At 39.0% G+C, this 19053-nt stretch overlaps 1 protein-coding gene across 1 annotated transcript in view; it reads left to right on the top strand.

The window, feature by feature from the left end:
• APBA1 (amyloid beta (A4) precursor protein-binding, family A, member 1) overlaps window positions 1-18396 on the top strand; it is a 37886-nt gene extending 19490 nt beyond the window's left edge. Inside the window, exons 4-12 of the mRNA XM_009695580.1 lie at window positions 227-372; window positions 5645-5677; window positions 6781-6867; window positions 7459-7644; window positions 10951-11130; window positions 11950-12162; window positions 16027-16146; window positions 16803-16943; window positions 18325-18396. Coding sequence (XP_009693882.1) covers window positions 227-372; window positions 5645-5677; window positions 6781-6867; window positions 7459-7644; window positions 10951-11130; window positions 11950-12162; window positions 16027-16146; window positions 16803-16943; window positions 18325-18396 — 1178 coding nt within the window. The remainder of the gene's footprint in view (window positions 1-226; window positions 373-5644; window positions 5678-6780; window positions 6868-7458; window positions 7645-10950; window positions 11131-11949; window positions 12163-16026; window positions 16147-16802; window positions 16944-18324) is intronic.
• Window positions 18397-19053: the final 657 nt, after the last annotated feature.

Genomic DNA, 19053 nt, shown 5'->3' with positions numbered 1-19053 from the left:
TTGGTGGGCACCTGGTGTCCAGCCAAGGTAAACCCACCACAGCTGTTGAGAGCATTTGCTTGGTGTTTCATATGTTTGAAAGTTCTGGTTGCCATATCATCATGCTAAACTGAAGTATTTCAGGGGAAGATTTTTATCCATCAAGTGCAGGCTAAAGTTGCGAGAGTGCTGCTGTTTTGCTATGGTTCAGCATAGTTTTCTCAGTGATTGCTTTCCTGTGTTACAGTTCCTGGACCTTGCGATCCTGAAGACTTAATTGATGGAATCATTTTTGCTGCCAATTACCTTGGCTCAACTCAACTCCTTTCTGATAAAACTCCCTCCAAGAATGTGAGAATGATGCAGGCTCAGGAAGCTGTCAGCAGAATCAAGGTGAGGAGTAGTTCCTGCTGCTTCTCATAAGAGTGCCTTAAGATTGCGGGTATGAACTTCTTATGTCTACAGTAGTTTTTTCATGTGGGGTTATCTGTGGTTTCAGAAAGGTGAAGTGCCTCTTCTTTCTTTCTGCAAAATAAATCACATGTTTAACTCTGATTTTGGAACAAGACTGATAAGGAAAAGTTACCGAATCACATACCGAAATGTGTATGCTAAGCCAGAATCTGAAGTGAGTGGTGGTCTAAGTTATATACTACCTGAGTGTTGAGGGAAAACAGTTTTAGAGTGTAACTAGTAAGTACTGCAGCTGCTTCTGGCTTGGCACTTTATGGAACTGGTACTGTGGTAAAATTTGCGGTTGTTTTTGACCCTGATGTGGATACTAGTTTCTCCATCACATAATAGCTATGAGCTGATTTAAAAAAGAAAAAGAAAAGCCTGTGATGGTACAGAGATGTATGGGAAAAAAAAATTTGTCCTGGAATATGTTATGTTTGCTTTGTTTGTTTGTAAAACAGAAATGCTCAGAGATTTCTGTACAGGCGGCAAAAAGCAATGGGCATGCTGCTATATAGTAAGTTACAGTGACAATTGTTAACTGAAAGTAAAGCGTGTGGATGAAGTGTTGCACGGTTGTAGAGGATGCTGCAATATTCCTGCTAGGTATACCTGACTGGGGTGGTAGGCACACAGCTTCATCTTCTGCTAATTCAGCTAACCAACACAATCTCTCCGAAAGTTTTCTTCGGTTTAATATTTGTGTGTTCTTCTTTTGTATAGTTCATTTTGGATTCCAACTCAGACTCTGTGTGCAATTGTATAAAAGAGAGAGGAAGAGAGAGAGAGCATGTTATCAGCAAGGCTAATAGCACTGTCTACTAAGGTCAACTGATGCTTCTTACTGTTACTATTCCTTCCATTGTTTCCCGTGCCAGGTGTTCAGTTTGGTCTGTGTATGAAACTTTCACAGGGAAGCTCCAACTAGAACCATTGAGACAGTTCTAGTAATTTTGCTGATGTTTAAATACGTAAGTTCTTGTAACCTTGTCTCTGAATATCACTAACACTCTAGCATTTTAGAGGAGGCAGGGATGTAGCCCTCCTATTACAGATGAGTCATCTTCTGCTGTCTGTAGAAGTTTCCACAAACTTAAGCAACTACTGAGCCTTTTGAAAAAGAATGGTTTGTCTGTGTTCATTGGAGACTCTGGATTCAGTGACGTTTTTTAAAAAAATTTTTCACTCAGCTTTCTCAACCCTGGCAGGTCTTGGTGGGTTCTTCCCAAAGCTACAATGGAGACTTTCCCTTACAGAGTCTGCTTCTTTCCTGCTCTGGGTGCAAGTAAGGCTGTGCCTCTCTGTTTAGTAGTCCCTGTGTGTTCTTTCCTGATGCTTGGCCTCGTGGTAGAAAAGTTGTCTGCTTTGAATGCATAGAAAACTAAAGGTAAGACAGAGAAGGGAGAGAAATAAGGGCTTCAGTGAGGCTGGATCTAGGAGGGACGCAACGCATCACTGGAGGTTGAAAGGAAAGATTAGGATCAACTGTCATAGGAAACTGGTATCAGGAGTTGAACTAGAACCTGGGGCTGGGCAGGAAGTTTGCACCTGGGAGGTAAAACTTGCATGGAAGTACGCAGTAGGCAAAGATTGAAGGGATGTGTTAAAGAAAACTGGAGCAGAATTGATTCAAAGTGAACCTATGAGGTATAAGAGTGTAGAATCTTTCTCTAATACTAAATGTATTTCTTAGCATTTCACTGACAAAATAATGTTCTTTCTGAGGATTCTGTTATGCCTCAGCAATGCTGTGCTTCAAAACAGAAGAAATCTGTTTAGCTTATTTCACTCATAAACCCCATAATTTATATATCCATATAAATCAGCAGGCATGCGTATTCTTGGTTGTAGTAAATTTGTCTCAGGATGGAGGCCCAACTAGTTGCATTGTTGACCGGGTAAAACCCTAGCTTGTGTGCATAATTTTCTGAAACTGTAAGTGTATTTCTGAAAATTATTGGCTTTTCTGCATGGCACACAATACCATTGTACATTGCGTTGCAGTTACTGCTTTTCTGCTTCTAGGTGAAGCTCAGGCAATGTAAATATACCTCCCTGCACCTTAGCATCTTTTGTTTAATAGGTTTGAGTTTGGCTGGTGTTGTTGCTGATTGCCATTAAAGCTAAACCTTTTTAGTGAGAAATTCATTATGACAGATGGCAGTTCCTGCTGCCAGATTCATCACTGCATAAGAGAGCCTCTAGCCTAAATGTCTAAAATATTGCTTGCATAATGACTATGATACTTGTACCCTGCTCATGTTTGTTTACAGAGTGTGTTTGGTGTTGTATGTGAAACATTTCTCTGTAGTTAAAGAAAACAAAGGTTATGAATTAAGAATAAGCTTTTAAAAATTTGCAGACTTGAAGTTAAGAGCGTTTAAAAGGGGAGGAAGAGCTTTGTTTAAGGCCTGCTGTGTATACGTACCTCCTATATGAGTGTATTCCTTTTGAATTTAATAATTCCTATAATGCTTCCTTTTAGCAGAGCCTTCAGACCACAAATTCATTGGTTTAGAATATGAACAGATTTTGAAAACAATTCTGAATGCTGCTTCATTAAACAAGTATCTCTTCAGTTAAAAGTACAAGAGTTTGGGGTTTTCTTGCTTGAGCATTCATCTCTGTGAAGTCCAACTAAGTTAAAACAGATATACTGCTTTGAAGGCATTAGTCAAATGTAGTTATTTCGTATTTCCACTAGGAGGTACTTTTAGTAATAGAAAAAGTATTTCACCATTTTCAGACTGTGGTCTCATTTCTTCAGATACCACAGAAATATCTTTTAATGTTTGCTTGAAGTGGATCCATAATACTTTTAACAGTAAAAAGTTGATGTTCATGGTTACAATTCACAGCTGATCTGTGCTGTTACATTTCACATGTGAACTAACAATTAACTTTCATTTTTATTTTTTGTCAGCAGATTTGAGGTGTGCGGCAGATTCGAACATTTTAGATAACAACTGATTTAATTACTGAATATAATTTAAGATATAATCCTTATGTGGAAATACTTTAATATTCTGCACAGTTTGTTTACTCAGTGTCATCTCGATGTTCACTGAGTTGCAGTATTTTATTTGTAGGGATTAAATGGGTTGAGTATATTTAAGACATCCCTGTAGCAAAAGTGGAAGCTTGCTGGTTTTAACAATGTGTAATTTTGGAAATTGCTACTAGATACATAGTTACCTTGCATTTACCTTAAATGAAAAGCCTGGACTCTGTATATTTAAAAAAAAAAAAAAAAGGGTAATATTTGGTTTAGATTAGGTAGTTTCTGGTTTTTCTAAGAATATGGAGAGAAAGAGTCTTTTGATCTAAATTAGCAAAATAACGCGGTGATAAAGAGAATTTTTCAGATAAAGTGTCTTGCATAGAATTATCCTGATTTGTTTTTTTTAATGGATCGTAACTCCTTTTTTGACATTTCTGTGCCATGTTAAATCACTTATTAAAATTGGTTGTTTCATATCATTACTTTAGTTTTATGAAATATTTGAAAGTCACTCTTCAAGAAAATTAAAATACACCTAAGACCAGATGCTCCCATTGCGAGAGCAGAATTTTCAGTAAATTGAATGATAGTGTATCTTAATTAATCTTTGAGTCTGCATTGTAAACCTCTAGCTCAAGGGGTTTTTTTCCCCCTTTTTCTACTTTTTGGCCTATGCTTTTCTTCTTTTGTGAGGTCTATCACTCTGTAAAGTTTGGGGAGCGGGGGAAATTGTCTGAAGGGGAGCTTAATTTTGGAAAGCAATTTAAATGCTCTGTCTCGAGTGTCTCCCCCTTGTCCAGTGTATGGCAGGCAGCTGTTATTCAAAATGAGTGTATTATTTCTGAGTACCAACATAAATTAATATTAATGTAGTGAAAAGCCTACAACATGAGACAATTCTAATTGCTTTTGCAATATTTTGCAATCACCAGGCTATGAAATATTTCTTAGTTTGAAAAGGTGACTAAAAACTAGTGTGAGAATGTTTATATTTGTAAATAAGCCGCACAGTTTAAAGTTTCAGTAGCTGCTTTCAGATTTGTTTAGACAAAACCTGACAGATTTAAGTTATGAGCATCAGTGTAAAACATTTGATGTGTCTTGTGATTCAGGCCTTCTGTTTGTTCTTCATAAAAGTAGTTAGCCATGAATCTCTATGAAGCTTGTAATAGTAAGCCTCCTTCCCACCACAAGAACACCTGTTAATTTAATTAGCTAAAAGGCTCTTACTGTTGGAAGTAAAGGGGTATCTCCCAGCCTGGTAAGTATTGCATTTCTTTAGTAACCAGGTCTGTAAGTTCAGTTCACCTTGGTTTGAATTAGTGATTGCAAGACTATAAGAATGATGCTTATTTATGGTGTTATTGTTGCCACAGTAGTAGCACATAAAGAATCAGTTTGTTGCAGTGGGTTGATATATCTCTGGATGTAAATCAATTGACCTACTTAGTGACAAGAGACCTGTTTTCAGGTGTTTGTGGAAGTGAAGTACATGCCCCACTGCCTTCTTGAAAGATTGTGTTAGTATGGACATATCTTTGTGCAGGTTTCACAGGAAAAGCTGTTGTCCAGATATGCAATGCTAACATTGGTATGTGTATATTTGCACAGAAGGAGGAGAAAATGGAGGTGAAATTTACCTTCTGTCATTTTGTTTTTCCAGGAAAAAGTAGCGTAGTTCTAGGGAAGTTATTTTTTGAAGACTAAGTAGGAGAGCATTAGGAAAGTTTAATCTGAATTCTTTAGATCTGGAAAAGCTGGAATAATAATGGTTAAGATTCTTTTCTCACTTTTTATGTTGGTGTTGCTTCAAAAGAAGTAACATCATGGTTTACACTACTGTAAATGAGGGGAAGCTCTGGTTTTTCTCCTTAAAAAAAAAAAAAACCTCAAGAAACAAACCCACAAAAAAAAAGACCCTTGTTTATTGCAAGTAACATTTTAAATGAAAAAAAAATTTCTAAATCTTTTGGTGAAGTTTCTTTTCATTTTTTAAAGTAATTGTGCTAAACATGAAATTTTTGATTATTTTTTTTTTTAAAAAAAAGCCAAAAAGAAAAGGAGGAAATTAATCTATGCAGGGACTAATTTAGAACAGCTAGTAGTCTGTGAGCCCTGGCATTAGCATGCAGATTCCTACTTGACTTGGAGTCTCTGTAAGTTCTTCTCTAACTGTTCTCCTGTCTCTGTTTGTTCCATGCTAAGCAGATGGCCCAGAAATTAGCCAAAAGCAGGAAGAAGGTGCAGTACAAACTCCATCAGCTTGATGTTATGCCTGTTCTTTTGTTTTCTGGGAGGGTTTTTTGCCTTTCTTTTAATTTTGTGTTTTTACTTTCTGCATCCAGCAAGTTTTTTTTAGATTTATTTCTGAACCACCATACAAGTTGACATTTCTCAGAGATCAGTTGCCTGATTGGCCATTTTGTGTTGCTTATCATTAGCCATTTCATGTTAGAAATAGAGTAAAGATTGAATTTATCGAATGGTTACACTCAGGACCCAAAATGGATACTAAAGAAACAGGACGAACATGGCAAAGGTTTTAACTCTGCAATATGATAGATTAAAATTAAGTCTTATTTTTATTTTGTCTTTCTATGAGAGAGTTTTGTTTGATTCACAGAAGTGTCAAATTGCTGGATGCAAAAAAGAAAAAAGTTTATGTATATACACACAGTAATATGCTGAGATTGGCTCATCTTAGTAATAAGTTTTGTTTATGGAGTTTTTAAGTGTCTTTTAACAAATCTAATTTTTTAAAAAAATTACAAGCATTTACTTTCTGTTAACAAAATTTGACTTCTAAAGTGGGTTAGTGCTTGAATAGTGTGTTGTCTGACTGTGAAGGTCTTCTTACCAGAACTGCATTGTGAATTGCTTAAACTGTATCCACCTATGGTACAGGTTTTTCCATTGATCTTTACAGTCACTGTTAGCCCATGTAGAAATTCCTCAGGCAAGAGGTGCTGTTAGGCCTTTCTATGGCTTGTGTGAAAAACCTTTAGTGAGATTTATAGCTTGGAGAAAATGGGAGAATCATTTTTACTTTTATGAAGTCTGTATATAGTTCATGTTGCAGTCAGGTATAATGTTACTGAATCAGGAAAAATATCAGGGAAGCTTTTATGGGGTTAATATTTTTTCAAATAATATCCAATTCACTTTCATGTATATGTATATAGTTTCCATATCTTTGTGTTTAGCTTTAGCTTCTGCAGTCTAATACTCTATCTTGCATTGCTGTTCTGGTGACTATGTCTTAGTGCGCCCCTGTTTGTGAGCTAACATCATTAGTAAGTATGTTACCTAATGTGTGTGTGTGACTCTAATCCATTTATTTGCAGGCTCCAGAAGGTGAATCTCAACCCATGACTGAAGTGGACCTCTTCATTTCCACACAGAGAATCAAAGTACTGAATGCAGACACACAGGTATAGACAAAGACGCTTTTGTCAGTATTGTGGTAGTAGGCTACTGAAGTAGACTTTCACCTACTTGCCAAAATTTGTCCTTCAAAAAGTGCTGGGTCTTGTATTTCCCTGCAGGATTTCCTAATAAGAAATCCATGCTCAAGAACTGTGTCATACATGCAATTACTCTGGTGTGTCTGACTAGAAATTATTAGAATTTGCAGGTAAGCTAATTGCAGTCAGCTCATTTCTTACAAGCCGTGATACATCAAGTATTGATTGTGCCCAGAGTGGCCCAGAATGTTTGGTTGTGATAATTTGAAGTTCATAGTCCTTTGCACATACATGCCCAACATATTCAGGTGCTCATACTGAGTGCTTTGTGGGCTCTTCCACAGAAAACACAACTTTAATGTGGAAAACTTGCTCTTTGTTTTGCTTTTGGGAAGTGAAGCTTTTGTTTTCTATTGGCATCTCCTTTCATGCATGACAGGTATTACAGACTTTGTTTAACAAAGATCTTATATTGCCGTTTGTCTGTTTTCGTAATAGTAGGTGTGCAATAAGAATTTCACTGAAACAGCTGCTCATGTTGTTTTTTGTATTCCCCAGGAAACCATGATGGATCATCCCCTGAGGACCATTTCTTACATTGCAGATATAGGAAATATAGTTGTTTTGATGGCTCGTAGGCGAATGCCACGATCTAACTCCCAGGATAATGTGGAAGCATCTCACCCTTCCCAAGATGGAAAGAGGCAGTACAAAATGATTTGCCATGTCTTTGAGTCTGAGGACGTAAGGAATTACTCTGTCTTGTAATTTTCTAGGGGTGGAAATGTAAGCATATTTTGGTAGGCTTGAAGTCCATTGCGGTGGTCCTGTTTGTTCTTTAACTGCAACCAAATATTTCATCTAAGCAGAGGAACTTGCATTCTGTTTGCATGTTTGGACCTGACGTTTTACTCACAAAATTGGTATTTATAGAAATGCGTCCCATTTTTAAGCTCCTTCAGTGCCTTCCAGTAACAATGAGAGGAGGGTCCAGTTGTCACAGCTTACAAATACCAGCTGATATTCTGCATGTCAGAATGAAAGTCTTATCAGAGATGGTTATTTACCTAGGGAAATTCTAATCCCAAGTCTTGCATCAAGGATCAGTCATTGACACATACCAGAAAGGTGAATATATGGGTTTTGTTTTTTTTTCCTCTTGAGGAGGAAACTTGTGTTGGGGAGTAGTAGCTGACATCGTATCAAAAAATGAGCAAGGAAAGTCGGTAATTCCAGCAGTCCCAAAGTATGCTGAATAGAGACACAGCTGAGTAATTTTTAGTCTATGGTGCAGGTTACTAAGTTACCTTATGTAGGACTTGATATCCTGTCTTCACAATCAATGTGGATAACTTGCTCATTTTATGCACTTTTTAAAGCTCAGTAACTGAAAGATGAAATCAAACATATGAGACTGAAGTGGCTAGATATGTAGTTGTCAGGATCATAATCAAGTTAACACTAATAATTAGGGAAAATAAAAAATCTCAGTTCTAAGCCCTTCAAATAGCAGAGTATTGCTTAAGAAAAGTAAGGTGAAAATACCATTTCTTGTAAAATACTGGTATGCCTTCCACTCTACAGTGTGTCAGCAAGGACTTTGAGATGGGAAGGTTTTCTTGAATAAGCAGCTGATTTTATGTAATGATGAACCTATTCTAAACCCATGTCTGGATAAATTATCTGATTGCAGATGAATGTACATAGATGACTCACAGCTGAAGTTAAAAAGTAAAGACGAGAGCACTGATAGAAGTAGTTCTCTGCCAAAATTTTGACAAAGAGCATAAAAAAATGTGGAATTTTTTTTTTTCAAAAAAAAACATGTAAGCCAGGTTTGCAAAGCCTTTCCAGAAACTGGTGTGAGAATAAGAAGAGTAGCCAATGTTTTTTTGGCTTAATATCACTTGATATGCTGCCCACTTTGAGGGGCTTTTTGGTTTTGTTGCTTTCTGTTATTTGTTTGGATCAACCCATATTTGTGTCAGGTTTGATCCTCCCTGTGCCAGTAGATGTTGGCCTGGAAAGTACATGCCTGTAGATTCAATAAAAGCATTACTCAGTGGTGTGAAAATATACTGAGAAATTAAAGAAGATTATGTCAGCTCTCCTTAGTTATGGTATAGTTCACAAATAGCTTGCAAAATTCATCTCGCGTACCAAAATGACTAAGAAAGAGTTAGAATGGAAACATTGTAGCACCAGTTAGCAGCGAGGAAATGGCAGCTTCAAAGATCTTGTACATTCAGTGGAGTAGTGCAGCCTGTTTAAATTACAGACCTCTTGTAGATATCGTTGTCACCGTTTCTTCTTCTGGGACAGCTGGGTATTTAGAAGAATTTAATCAGTAACTGACACAGAAGCTGTAAGCCTTCAAGCCAGGGTTGGCCAGAATGTGTCTCTGCTTGGAAGAGTCCTCATCTAAGGAGGACGGCACCAGATTTTCAACTGTATTTAGAGCTGGATCTTCAAATGAGTGAACCCTAGTGATAAGTCCAAATGCTGGGTGTCTAAATGGGAGTTGATCTCTTCCTGGGGAGAAGATACATGTGTCTGAATGTAAAGTCCACATTTCTCTCCTCACTTAGGTTACTGAGCTATGGAGCTGTAGTTTGCCCATTTTACTGCTGTCTTGTTCTTGCTGTCGAAACTAGGTTGATCTGTGCATTGGTAAAATACTGCCAATCTACATATTGGCCTTTTCAGCACCAGCAATCATGCTATTCTCACCAGCAGGTTTAGTGCTAGTTTGAGTTGCTTTAAGATACAGTCAACTTTTTATTTCAGGGTTGGGAAGCTTTCCTTTATTAGGGACCAAACTGGACTTGAAATATGGCTGGTAGGCTGTATAAAAATACACCTCAGCAGTATTCATTCAGCAGCAGCACAGCCCCAGGCCTACCTTGTCAGCTGTGGAGCTCTTCTCCTCCCTCCCTTCGCCACAGCCAGCATTGTGCTCCAAGGGACTGTTTCAGTACACATTGTGGCCAACTCCTGTGCACTACACAGTGCTTACTGCACGTATGGCTCCAGTTATACACAGCAGTACTCTGCAGCATGCTGTGCTGCTTTCCTCTCCTGTCCATTAACTGTCTCGTACTAACCATGATCACTACCTCAGAGGGAGACTTCCCTCTACCCTGCTGTTTCTAGCTGCATCCCCCACCTTGCATGACACAGAGATTTCCGCGTGTCTGCCTTGTGCCCGATTTCTCTCCCACCGTGCTGACATAGAACAGCTCGTGGTGGGAGCAGTGCAGTGCAGTGAGTGGCACATTTGGTGGCTCTAGGTGCAGAGAAGGCTATGGGAAGCTGCAGGTACAAGAGGGATGCACACAAAGGACAGACTGGGAAGGAAAGGGGCAGGGAACTGGCAGAGTCACAGAGACTGGAGGGAGGGAAACAAGAAATGTAGGGGAGAGGGGCTGAAGGAGGTATCAGGGTGGAGGAGGAGATGTGTGTGGCCATTTCCTGTCACTTCAAGGTCTGGATCCAGTCAATGGTTGCTGCCTTTTTCCTGTTTCATCTGAGACTGAGGTAGGAGCAGTCAGTATGGATGTGATGGTTTTAAAGGAGGGTAAGAAAAGGAGGAAATACCCTCTTAAATGTGGTTGTATGTTTCCTAGTAGACATTTTCATTTTCACTGCTGGCTTATCAGGGAATGGCATTGCCTCTGCTAGAAGGGAGAGCCATCTGGGAGCTGCACGTGTGGGAAGAACTGTAGGTGCGAGCTACAGTCACTGCAGTGGGTGTACCTTTACATTTATAGTAGCAGTTCTTACTTGTGAAAGGATGACTTTATTTGTATTTCTCATTTATAATTGCTGACCAAGCTGGATTCATGGCACAGGTGAATGTGTTGACATTTTATGGGTCTTTTAAATTAATTTTCAATGCACAAATATTTTTTAAACTGGATTGCAGTAATTTGTAGGTTCGTCGACTTGATGATCCATTTTACAGTGTGATGGTAACAGAGAAAGTGTCAGTGGACAAGACCAGTGGAATGTTTCACTTTTTTCTTTTCTCTTCCCTGGGAACTGCTACAGGCACAACTGATTGCACAGTCCATAGGTCAGGCATTTAGTGTGGCCTACCAGGAGTTTCTGAGGGCAAACGGAATCAACCCGGAAGACCTTAGTCAGAAGGAATATAGTGACTTGCTCAATACCCAGGACATGTACAATGATGACCTGATTCACTTCTCCAAATCTGAAAACTGCAAAGATGTATGTCTCTTTTTTTTTTTTTTTTTTCCCCCCTCCATAACAGCATTAAGTTGCTCTGCTCTCTAGCAATTGCAGGCCCATGCTGGCAGAAATCAGAAAACCATTAATACTTCCTATAAATGACCTCAGTGAGTCTAGAATATCCGCCCAAGTAGGACACCCTGTCATCAGTTCTGTTTCAAAGGCAAATGGTGAACCCAAAATTTATCAGCAGTGAAATGATTTACCATCTGTTTGTGTTCTTTTTACCAAACAATTTTCAGACATGTTTGAAAATTAATTTAAAACAGATTAACAGATTAATACAATTTAACAGATTACAGTAAGCAATGTAAAATTTATAGAGGCATGGGTGTTCATGAAAGTGGCTTATTCCAGATTTTAAAGAATTTTATTTGCTGAAAGGATTTGCAGCTTAGTTAATAAAGGTGAACTAGTGCACTACTGGAACACACAGGTAGTGTTTTTCCAGTCCACAGTCATAAACTCTTGCAATCTCTTCCTGTTTAGCTTTGTCCACTGAAACCCATGGCACCAGGTTTTCTTCCGCTCCAATTTCTTCTGCTCATATGCAGAAATAAATTGTGAGGGGTGTTTCACACTAAGCAAAATCTGTATTATGTGGTGCTGATTATTTCATGTTTGAATACAAATGAAATGTAGTAAAATGTGTACCTGCCTTTGAATTAGGCAGGCAGGTTGCAAATAAGGAGAGGCATATGTTTATTGGTTATATAAATGTTTGGAGGGGAGTGGTGTTAGTCAGTCCCATAGGTGTGAAGAAGCTTTTTTTTTTAAACACTTTTTCTTATCATATAGGTTTACATTGAAAAGCAAAAGGGAGAAATCCTAGGTGTAGTGATTGTGGAGTCTGGCTGGGGATCCATTTTGCCTACAGTTATCATAGCCAACATGATGCATGGAGGACCAGCAGAGAAGTCTGGGAAGCTGAACATAGGGGACCAGATCATGTCAATCAATGGGACCAGTTTGGTTGGTTTACCACTCTCAACATGTCAGAGCATTATAAAGGTATGGAGAATGTTTCTAGAAGTTACACATTTTAAGAGTTGCATAATAGGAGAGCAGAAAGTATAGAACTCTTAAGTAAATTCTTACCAAATGTTTATATAGCACTTTCCATTTCGTGGTCTTTAAACTGCAGTGGGAATTATACTACACCAATTTTCTGACTCCCAGAAAGTGAGCTGTGCCCTTTACTTGTATAGACAAGAACTCTGTGCTGAATTTCACTCCACAAGAGAATATTTTGTTCAAGAGGAAGGTATTACCAGATACACTTAAAATTTTATGTGACTAATGGAGGCACAGGTGCATAATATTTGTCCTAGGCCATATTAGCTGTTTAAATGCCTCCTAGTATCTGGCTGAAATAGAGCTGGTGCTTTTTTTGTTTGCCTTTGTTTGGTTTTGGTTTTTTGTTTTCAACATTGTTTATAACTAATGTTGACACTTTGAATTAAAGACGTACTTACCCTCTGATGTACTTACCCTCTGTAGAAACTTTGCCTGAGTTACTTGGAAGTGTGATGCTTCTCTTCACTTGGCTAAATGGGATATTTTAATTAAAAGGGGTTTCTTCTAGTTGTCAGAAAAGTATGTGACTGCAAAGAGCACGCAGGTCAACTGCAACTGAACAGTGTCTGGAGTACCTGTAGCATACAAGGGAATAGGTATTTAAACATCAGAGTTTCAAGAGCTGGAAAGATGCATCACTAGGAAATGTTTGAGATGAAGCTATATAGATTTTGTTATTTATTGAAATAGCCCCACCGAGCTCCTGCGGAGCGTAACATATAGACACGTAATATAATGCTGGTGGTGTACTATATAGAAATCCTTCTCTGATTTCTAGGAGTATGCCTGTTAAACTTACTTATTTAGGCAACTTTCTGGTATCAAGTTGTATTATGTAATATATTTTTTTGCATTTGATACTTTATTAATTGCCAAGTAAATTTTGCATTTACAAAGTAAATTTACAACGTAAAAAAATTGACAAAGTAAATTTTTATTTTTTGTTCATGGATTAGTTTCTGAATACTTGAACTAAGATGTTTGCTACAAAGACTTCCCATTCTGGTTTCCAAAAATGTTAATGCTGTGTTCTGATGAGTAATAGATGGACAAGTCATTGAACCAGCCATTTTAGATTCAGTGAATGGAAATGATAGCCTGAAAGTGTAGCGTACTAAAAACGTGGCAAAACCAGTCTTACATTTGTGAAGAAAGGGAAAAAAAAGTCATATTGCTTATCTTTGTGCCAGCTTCAGTGGAACAAAACTCCCTGCAAATTTAGGCTTTTCACATTAGCCATACTTATTTCCTATCCCACATCAGTTTTATTTCTAAAACTGTGATGAGTTACACTTCTCTTATTCAGAGCCTTTTCAGATGGAGTTCCGTTGTGTTCATCTGTACTTTCTTAAAACAGAAACAACCAGCTTTGCAGTTTCCAACTTCCGCAGGCCTTTCTCTTCCTCACTAATACTTACTGCTGTTGCTATGTGAAATATTAGCCATTTATTTTGTCTTTCTAAAGAGAAGATAGTCTCTGTGTTTACAGGTCTTTATAACCATACATATGGAGGTATTCATATAGCCCTTCTCCTAACAAGTGTATATGCCATGGAATGATCTAAGCAGACATTTAAATGCAGCAGAAATATCTCAAGATTTCAAGTTTCTTTAGCATGCTATAAGGACTCCTGTGAAAAGATGAGGATGTTATGTAGATAAGAATAATATCCTGCAAGCACTTCAAATAAAATAATTTCAGTATTATGGATGTAACTTCTGCTACTAATTGCCCACAAACCAATTGCAAACTGACAGAGCTCGGAAGAAACTTTCCGTATGTGGTGGTTATTCCCTAATTGTATTATGCTACTGGTATCTTTTTCAGAAGCGTCTGGTGCTGGCTACTATCAGAAGCAGACCCAGGGACTAGATAAGCAAATAACTTGATCACATGATTCAGTTGTTTTGTTTCTGATCAGCACAATACTGGAAATCAGCCACTTTTTAAATATATGAGCTTTCCGTAAAATTAGAAAATTATTTGTTGGGAACCACATGACTTTTTTTTCAAGGAATACTTATAAGTAACTTGCACATTCGTCAGGGAAGTAAGGACGCAATATCAACTCTGTTGAGGGCATGTAACCTGAGTGAACTCAGGCGGCTGAAGTTAGACACCTAAATTCCTCATAGAAATGGGCATCTCTAGTACTCTGCATGACTCCTGCTCTCCTGGATTTAGAAGGCTGGTGCAAAAACCCTTCAGACTTTTGAGTGAACATTGTACGCACAGCTTAGTACAGGTTGATTAGTCCCTAATTCTACAATGTGTGTTTTTGTGAAGGCCTGCATATAGAGAAGATGAATGGCCCTTGGGCATGTGTGGTGTGCTGCTAACTCCTCACCGAAGTGGAAGATTACATAGTCATGGAAGAGATGGAGTTCGGACCTTCTTTCTGCTGAGACTGGAATAGAGGCAGTTCCCACAGCCACGCGCTTTGTCATTTTGTGTTCACGTGCCCATTCTTTTGGAACCACTTCAATAATGAGCCAAGTTGAGCGCTGCGCTGTGTGGAAATGAGGGCAGCTCTTTGCCATGTGATGATTGCATCCAGTTTAAGGGACTGACAAGAAAACATACTCTAAGGCAGTTCACCCTGGCAGGATCGCAACTCACTGCTGAATGTGGAGTTTAGCTAAACAAAATCAGCAGCAGTAAACTGGATATAGAGACTCCAGTGTATTTATTACCTTAGCTACAGTAGGAACTATTTTTCAGAATTAACCTTTTGAAGTCAGTCTGACACCTCTTAGCTGCCATGGGACCCAGATTTTAATTGTACATATAAAAGGAATTCAGAATTAGGTAGTGGAATTGGTAGGTGTATTAAGTAAGGTGGAAGTTGCTGTAATCCCTTATAAAACATTTCTTTCTTGATGTGGATTATGTTTATGTGTTTATTTATGGCTAATCCTTTGTGTGAATGAAGCATTTCAGAAAAATATCTTAACAATCTTCAAGAGCTCTGAATACTTGAAGTTGTACAGTGGATCGGATTGCAGTTATCTGCATTTTTACATTTCAGTTTTCACAGAGCCGTACAACAACGGAGTCTCTGAAGTTTGCAGTCACCACTGAAGCTGGTCTACACTAACACTTTGGTTCAAAGTAAAGCAGGTTGCTTAGAGCTGTGCCCTCTAGAGTTTAAATAACTCCAAGGTTGGATACTCCACAACCTCTCTGGGTAATCTGTTCTACTGTTTTACCACCCTGGCAGTAAAAATAAATTTTCCTCCTTCAGTTTTATTCTGGTAGCAAGGAGTTCATGACGAATGTGATATAACTGATTTAGAAGGGAGGAGGAACGGAAATTAGGAGCACTGCTTGTGCAGGCATGATATGAGCAGGACCTGCTGTTTGATTGACAGAATTTAATATATCCCATTAGGGAACCCACTTATTTGTAACTATCTTAGCTACTTATTTAAAATTTTATTTCTCATCCACACTCATTGGTTTTTTTGGTGAGCTGCATAGACCTGTTTAATATTCTTTTTATACATGATTTGTGTTACCAAATGAAGAAATTGCTGACGAGAAGCTAATTTCTTAAAACAACTGTGTCAGCTTCTTGGCAAGAAAAATTTGATACTTTATCACTCATTTCACTGAATATTCTGATGCTCGTGTCTGGCATTCAGTGATCAGATTCTGTTACAATGCATACAAAGAACTGTTTATTCAGGGCTGTTCCCGTGTCAATATTTTAACACTTCTTTTTCCCCTCACAGCACTTACGTTAAATGTTTAACTCTCTCTTTGCCAGCGTTTTTCATGGTGATTTCTTTTCGCAGGGTTTGAAAAACCAGGCCCGGGTTAAACTGAACATAGTTAGGTGTCCTCCAGTAACTACAGTCTTGATCAGGAGACCGGACCTCAGATATCAGTTGGGCTTCAGTGTGCAGAATGGCATTGTAAGTAGCTTCCACACTCCCTGGTTAAGCTTTAATAAACATGAAACTTCTTGTCCATTTGTGGGTAACTTTCAGTGTGGCAAGAGGGAAGCTGCGATTTTCTTCCTTACAGCCAGCAGGACTTTGCACATGTGTTAAGTCTAAGGTATGAAACCTGAGTTAATCAGAATTATTTTTTTCTCTTTGACTCTACTTCACAACTTTAGAGTCAGCCAGAAGAACAGAAAAGCTGGTTTAGGTTAGAGAAACAAAATGTGTAGCAGAGAGTGTTTTCAGTCTGCATCATTCATGTCTCTAACCAAGTTATTCCATGATCTCAAAAGAAAAAGACTGTCCTTGATCCTCTTTTTTTGTAAGGCATATGCATCGTGAACATTTTTAAACTGTGATCCTTCATACACTCTTAAATTCCCAAACCACAGTACGTGACATACAACACAACCAACCTTTTCCAAGTTTGTTCTACTCTTGGAGGAGAATATCCAGTAGTTATTTGTCACTAACGAATTCTACTTCAAATCAGTGATCGATTGTATTTTAGAATTTGTTACGAGCCTCTATGTTTAAATGCTGATTTACAGTTTACAGGCAAAAATGGATAATCTAAAGCCTCTGTTCTTTATTCAAACCTTGATAAATTTGTCCTTCCTTTCCAGATCTGTAGCCTTATGAGAGGAGGTATAGCAGAGCGAGGAGGTGTGCGTGTCGGCCATCGGATCATTGAAATCAATGGACAGAGTGTTGTAGCAACACCCCATGAGAAAATTGTTCACATTCTCTCAAATGCTGTTGGCGAGGTAAGAGCAGGCAACCTGTCTAGGCAGTATAATGTAGTTCATCACTGTTATGAGTAACAACCAGTGGAAACAAGTAACAAGTGGTGTCCCTCAAGGGACCATACTGGCACCAATTTTAGTATCTTCATCAATTACATAAACAGTTGCACACTCAGCAAGTTTGTGGATGACACCAAGCTCAGTGGTGCAGTTGATAAGCTCAAGGAAGGGGATGCCATCAGAGGGACCTTGACAGGCTTGAGGAGTAGGCCCATGCAAACCTCATGAGGTTCAACAAGGCCAAGTGCAAGATCCTGCACATGGGTTGGGGCAATCCCTGCCGTCAATACAGACTAGGGGATGAAGGGATTGAGAGTAGCCCTGAGGAGAAGGACTTGAGGATACTGGTGGATGAACAATGGGACATGAGCTGGCAATGTGCACTTGCAGACAAGAAATCCAACCATATGCTGGGCTGCATCAAAAGCAGCGTGACCAGCAGGTTGAGGGAGGTAATTCTCCCCCTCTATTCTGCTCTGGTGAGACCCCCCCTGCAGTACTGCCTTCAGCTCTGGGGCCCCCAACACAAGAAGGACATGGACCTGTTGGAGCGAGTCCAGAGGAGGCCACAAAAATGATCTGAGGGCTGGAGCACCTCTCCTATGAGGACAGGCTGAGAGAGTTGGGGTTGTTCAGCCTGGAGAAGAGAAGGCTCTGGGGATACCTTACTGTGGCCTTTCAATATAAAAAGGGTGGTTCTAAGAAAGATGGAGAGAGACTTTTTACCAGGGCCTCTAGTGACAGAACAAAGGGGAACAGTTTTAAATTGAAAGAGGGTAGATTTAGATTGGACATAAGGAAGAAATTTTTTGTGATGAGGGTGGTGAGGCAGTTCTCTGGCTGCCCAGAGAAGCTGTGGATGCCCCATCCCTGGAAGTGTTCAAGGTCAGGTTGGATGAGGCTTTGAGCAACCTGTTCTAGTGGAATATATCCTGCATGCAGCAGGGCAGTTTGGCCTAGATGACCTTCCAAGGTCCTTTCCAACTCAAACTGTTCCATAATTCTGTGATTCTACCTCTATTTGTCTTTTGCCATTCAAATCTAAAAAGTGGAAGTGAGAGCAAGCCAGCACACCGTTTCTCTTATTATTTACCCGTAGTTCTCCTATGTTTTAGAAGAACCGTAATCTGAAAATACGAAGTGTCCATAACTTTAGATGGTTCGTTAATACTAAACATACTGTTTCACAAAACCATCATCTGCAGTACTTTAATAAGAGTATGAAAACTCTCAGGTTTTACCTTTCCCTTCTGTCCTGTGTGACCTGAGCTAGTTCCTTCACTAATGCTCTGTTGTTGTATGCGTGTTAGGAACTTCAATTAACTTGCCGTATTTCCTCTAGATTCATATGAAGACTATGCCAGCTGCTATGTACAGACTGTTGACTGCGCAAGAGCAACCAGTTTACATCTAAAGCCGACACCTCACCGTCACAACATGCATGGGGGATGTTTTTCCTCTTTAGTGTTTGTCTCTCTAGTGCTGCATTTCTGTGTCTGCAGAGACATTTCTCTCTCTCTCCCCGCCCCTGCCTCTCCTTCACAGACACAAACACACTGTCTCTCTCTCCTCCCTCCCGTTTTCCTCTTCTCCCCACCATTTTCCTGTATTTTGGGAAGGGGCAAAATATGTCTATGGGACTATTTTGGTTGCATCTTTTTACAAGTGAAACTTCATGTGGTTCCACATGCAAAACAGGAAAATAATGGCAGCATTGTTCACAGCAGGATTCACAAAGATTGACTCTGCTTCATGCTGTATAATCAGTTTTATTTTTATGGCTATAATTTGACAAACTGAGTAAATTAAATGTTGCTGAATGAAAGACGTCTTTACCAAACAAATAAAAGTATAGGATGCAAAGTGTTCGTTTGGATATCCTGCATGTGACTTTGCTTTTCTTGCCCTATTTTCCCACAGGCACTGAGCTCGGTATTAAAGGTTTATGTCTACAGGGGAAGTAGAGTACCAAAAAGTTAGTTTTGCCCTCAGGAAGAATTACCTGCTTATGAAGACTCAGTTAATGCTGTTCTTGTAAAATGGACTGTCCAAATACCCCTTTTAATTCCCC

The sequence above is a fragment of the Cariama cristata genome, unplaced genomic scaffold (assembly GCF_000690535.1).
Source record: "Cariama cristata isolate BGI_N322 unplaced genomic scaffold, ASM69053v1 scaffold7772, whole genome shotgun sequence".
In the NCBI taxonomy this organism is placed as follows: domain Eukaryota; kingdom Metazoa; phylum Chordata; class Aves; order Cariamiformes; family Cariamidae; genus Cariama; species Cariama cristata.
The sequence above is the reverse complement of the archived record's forward strand: the minus strand, read 5'-3'. Positions and strand labels throughout refer to the sequence as shown.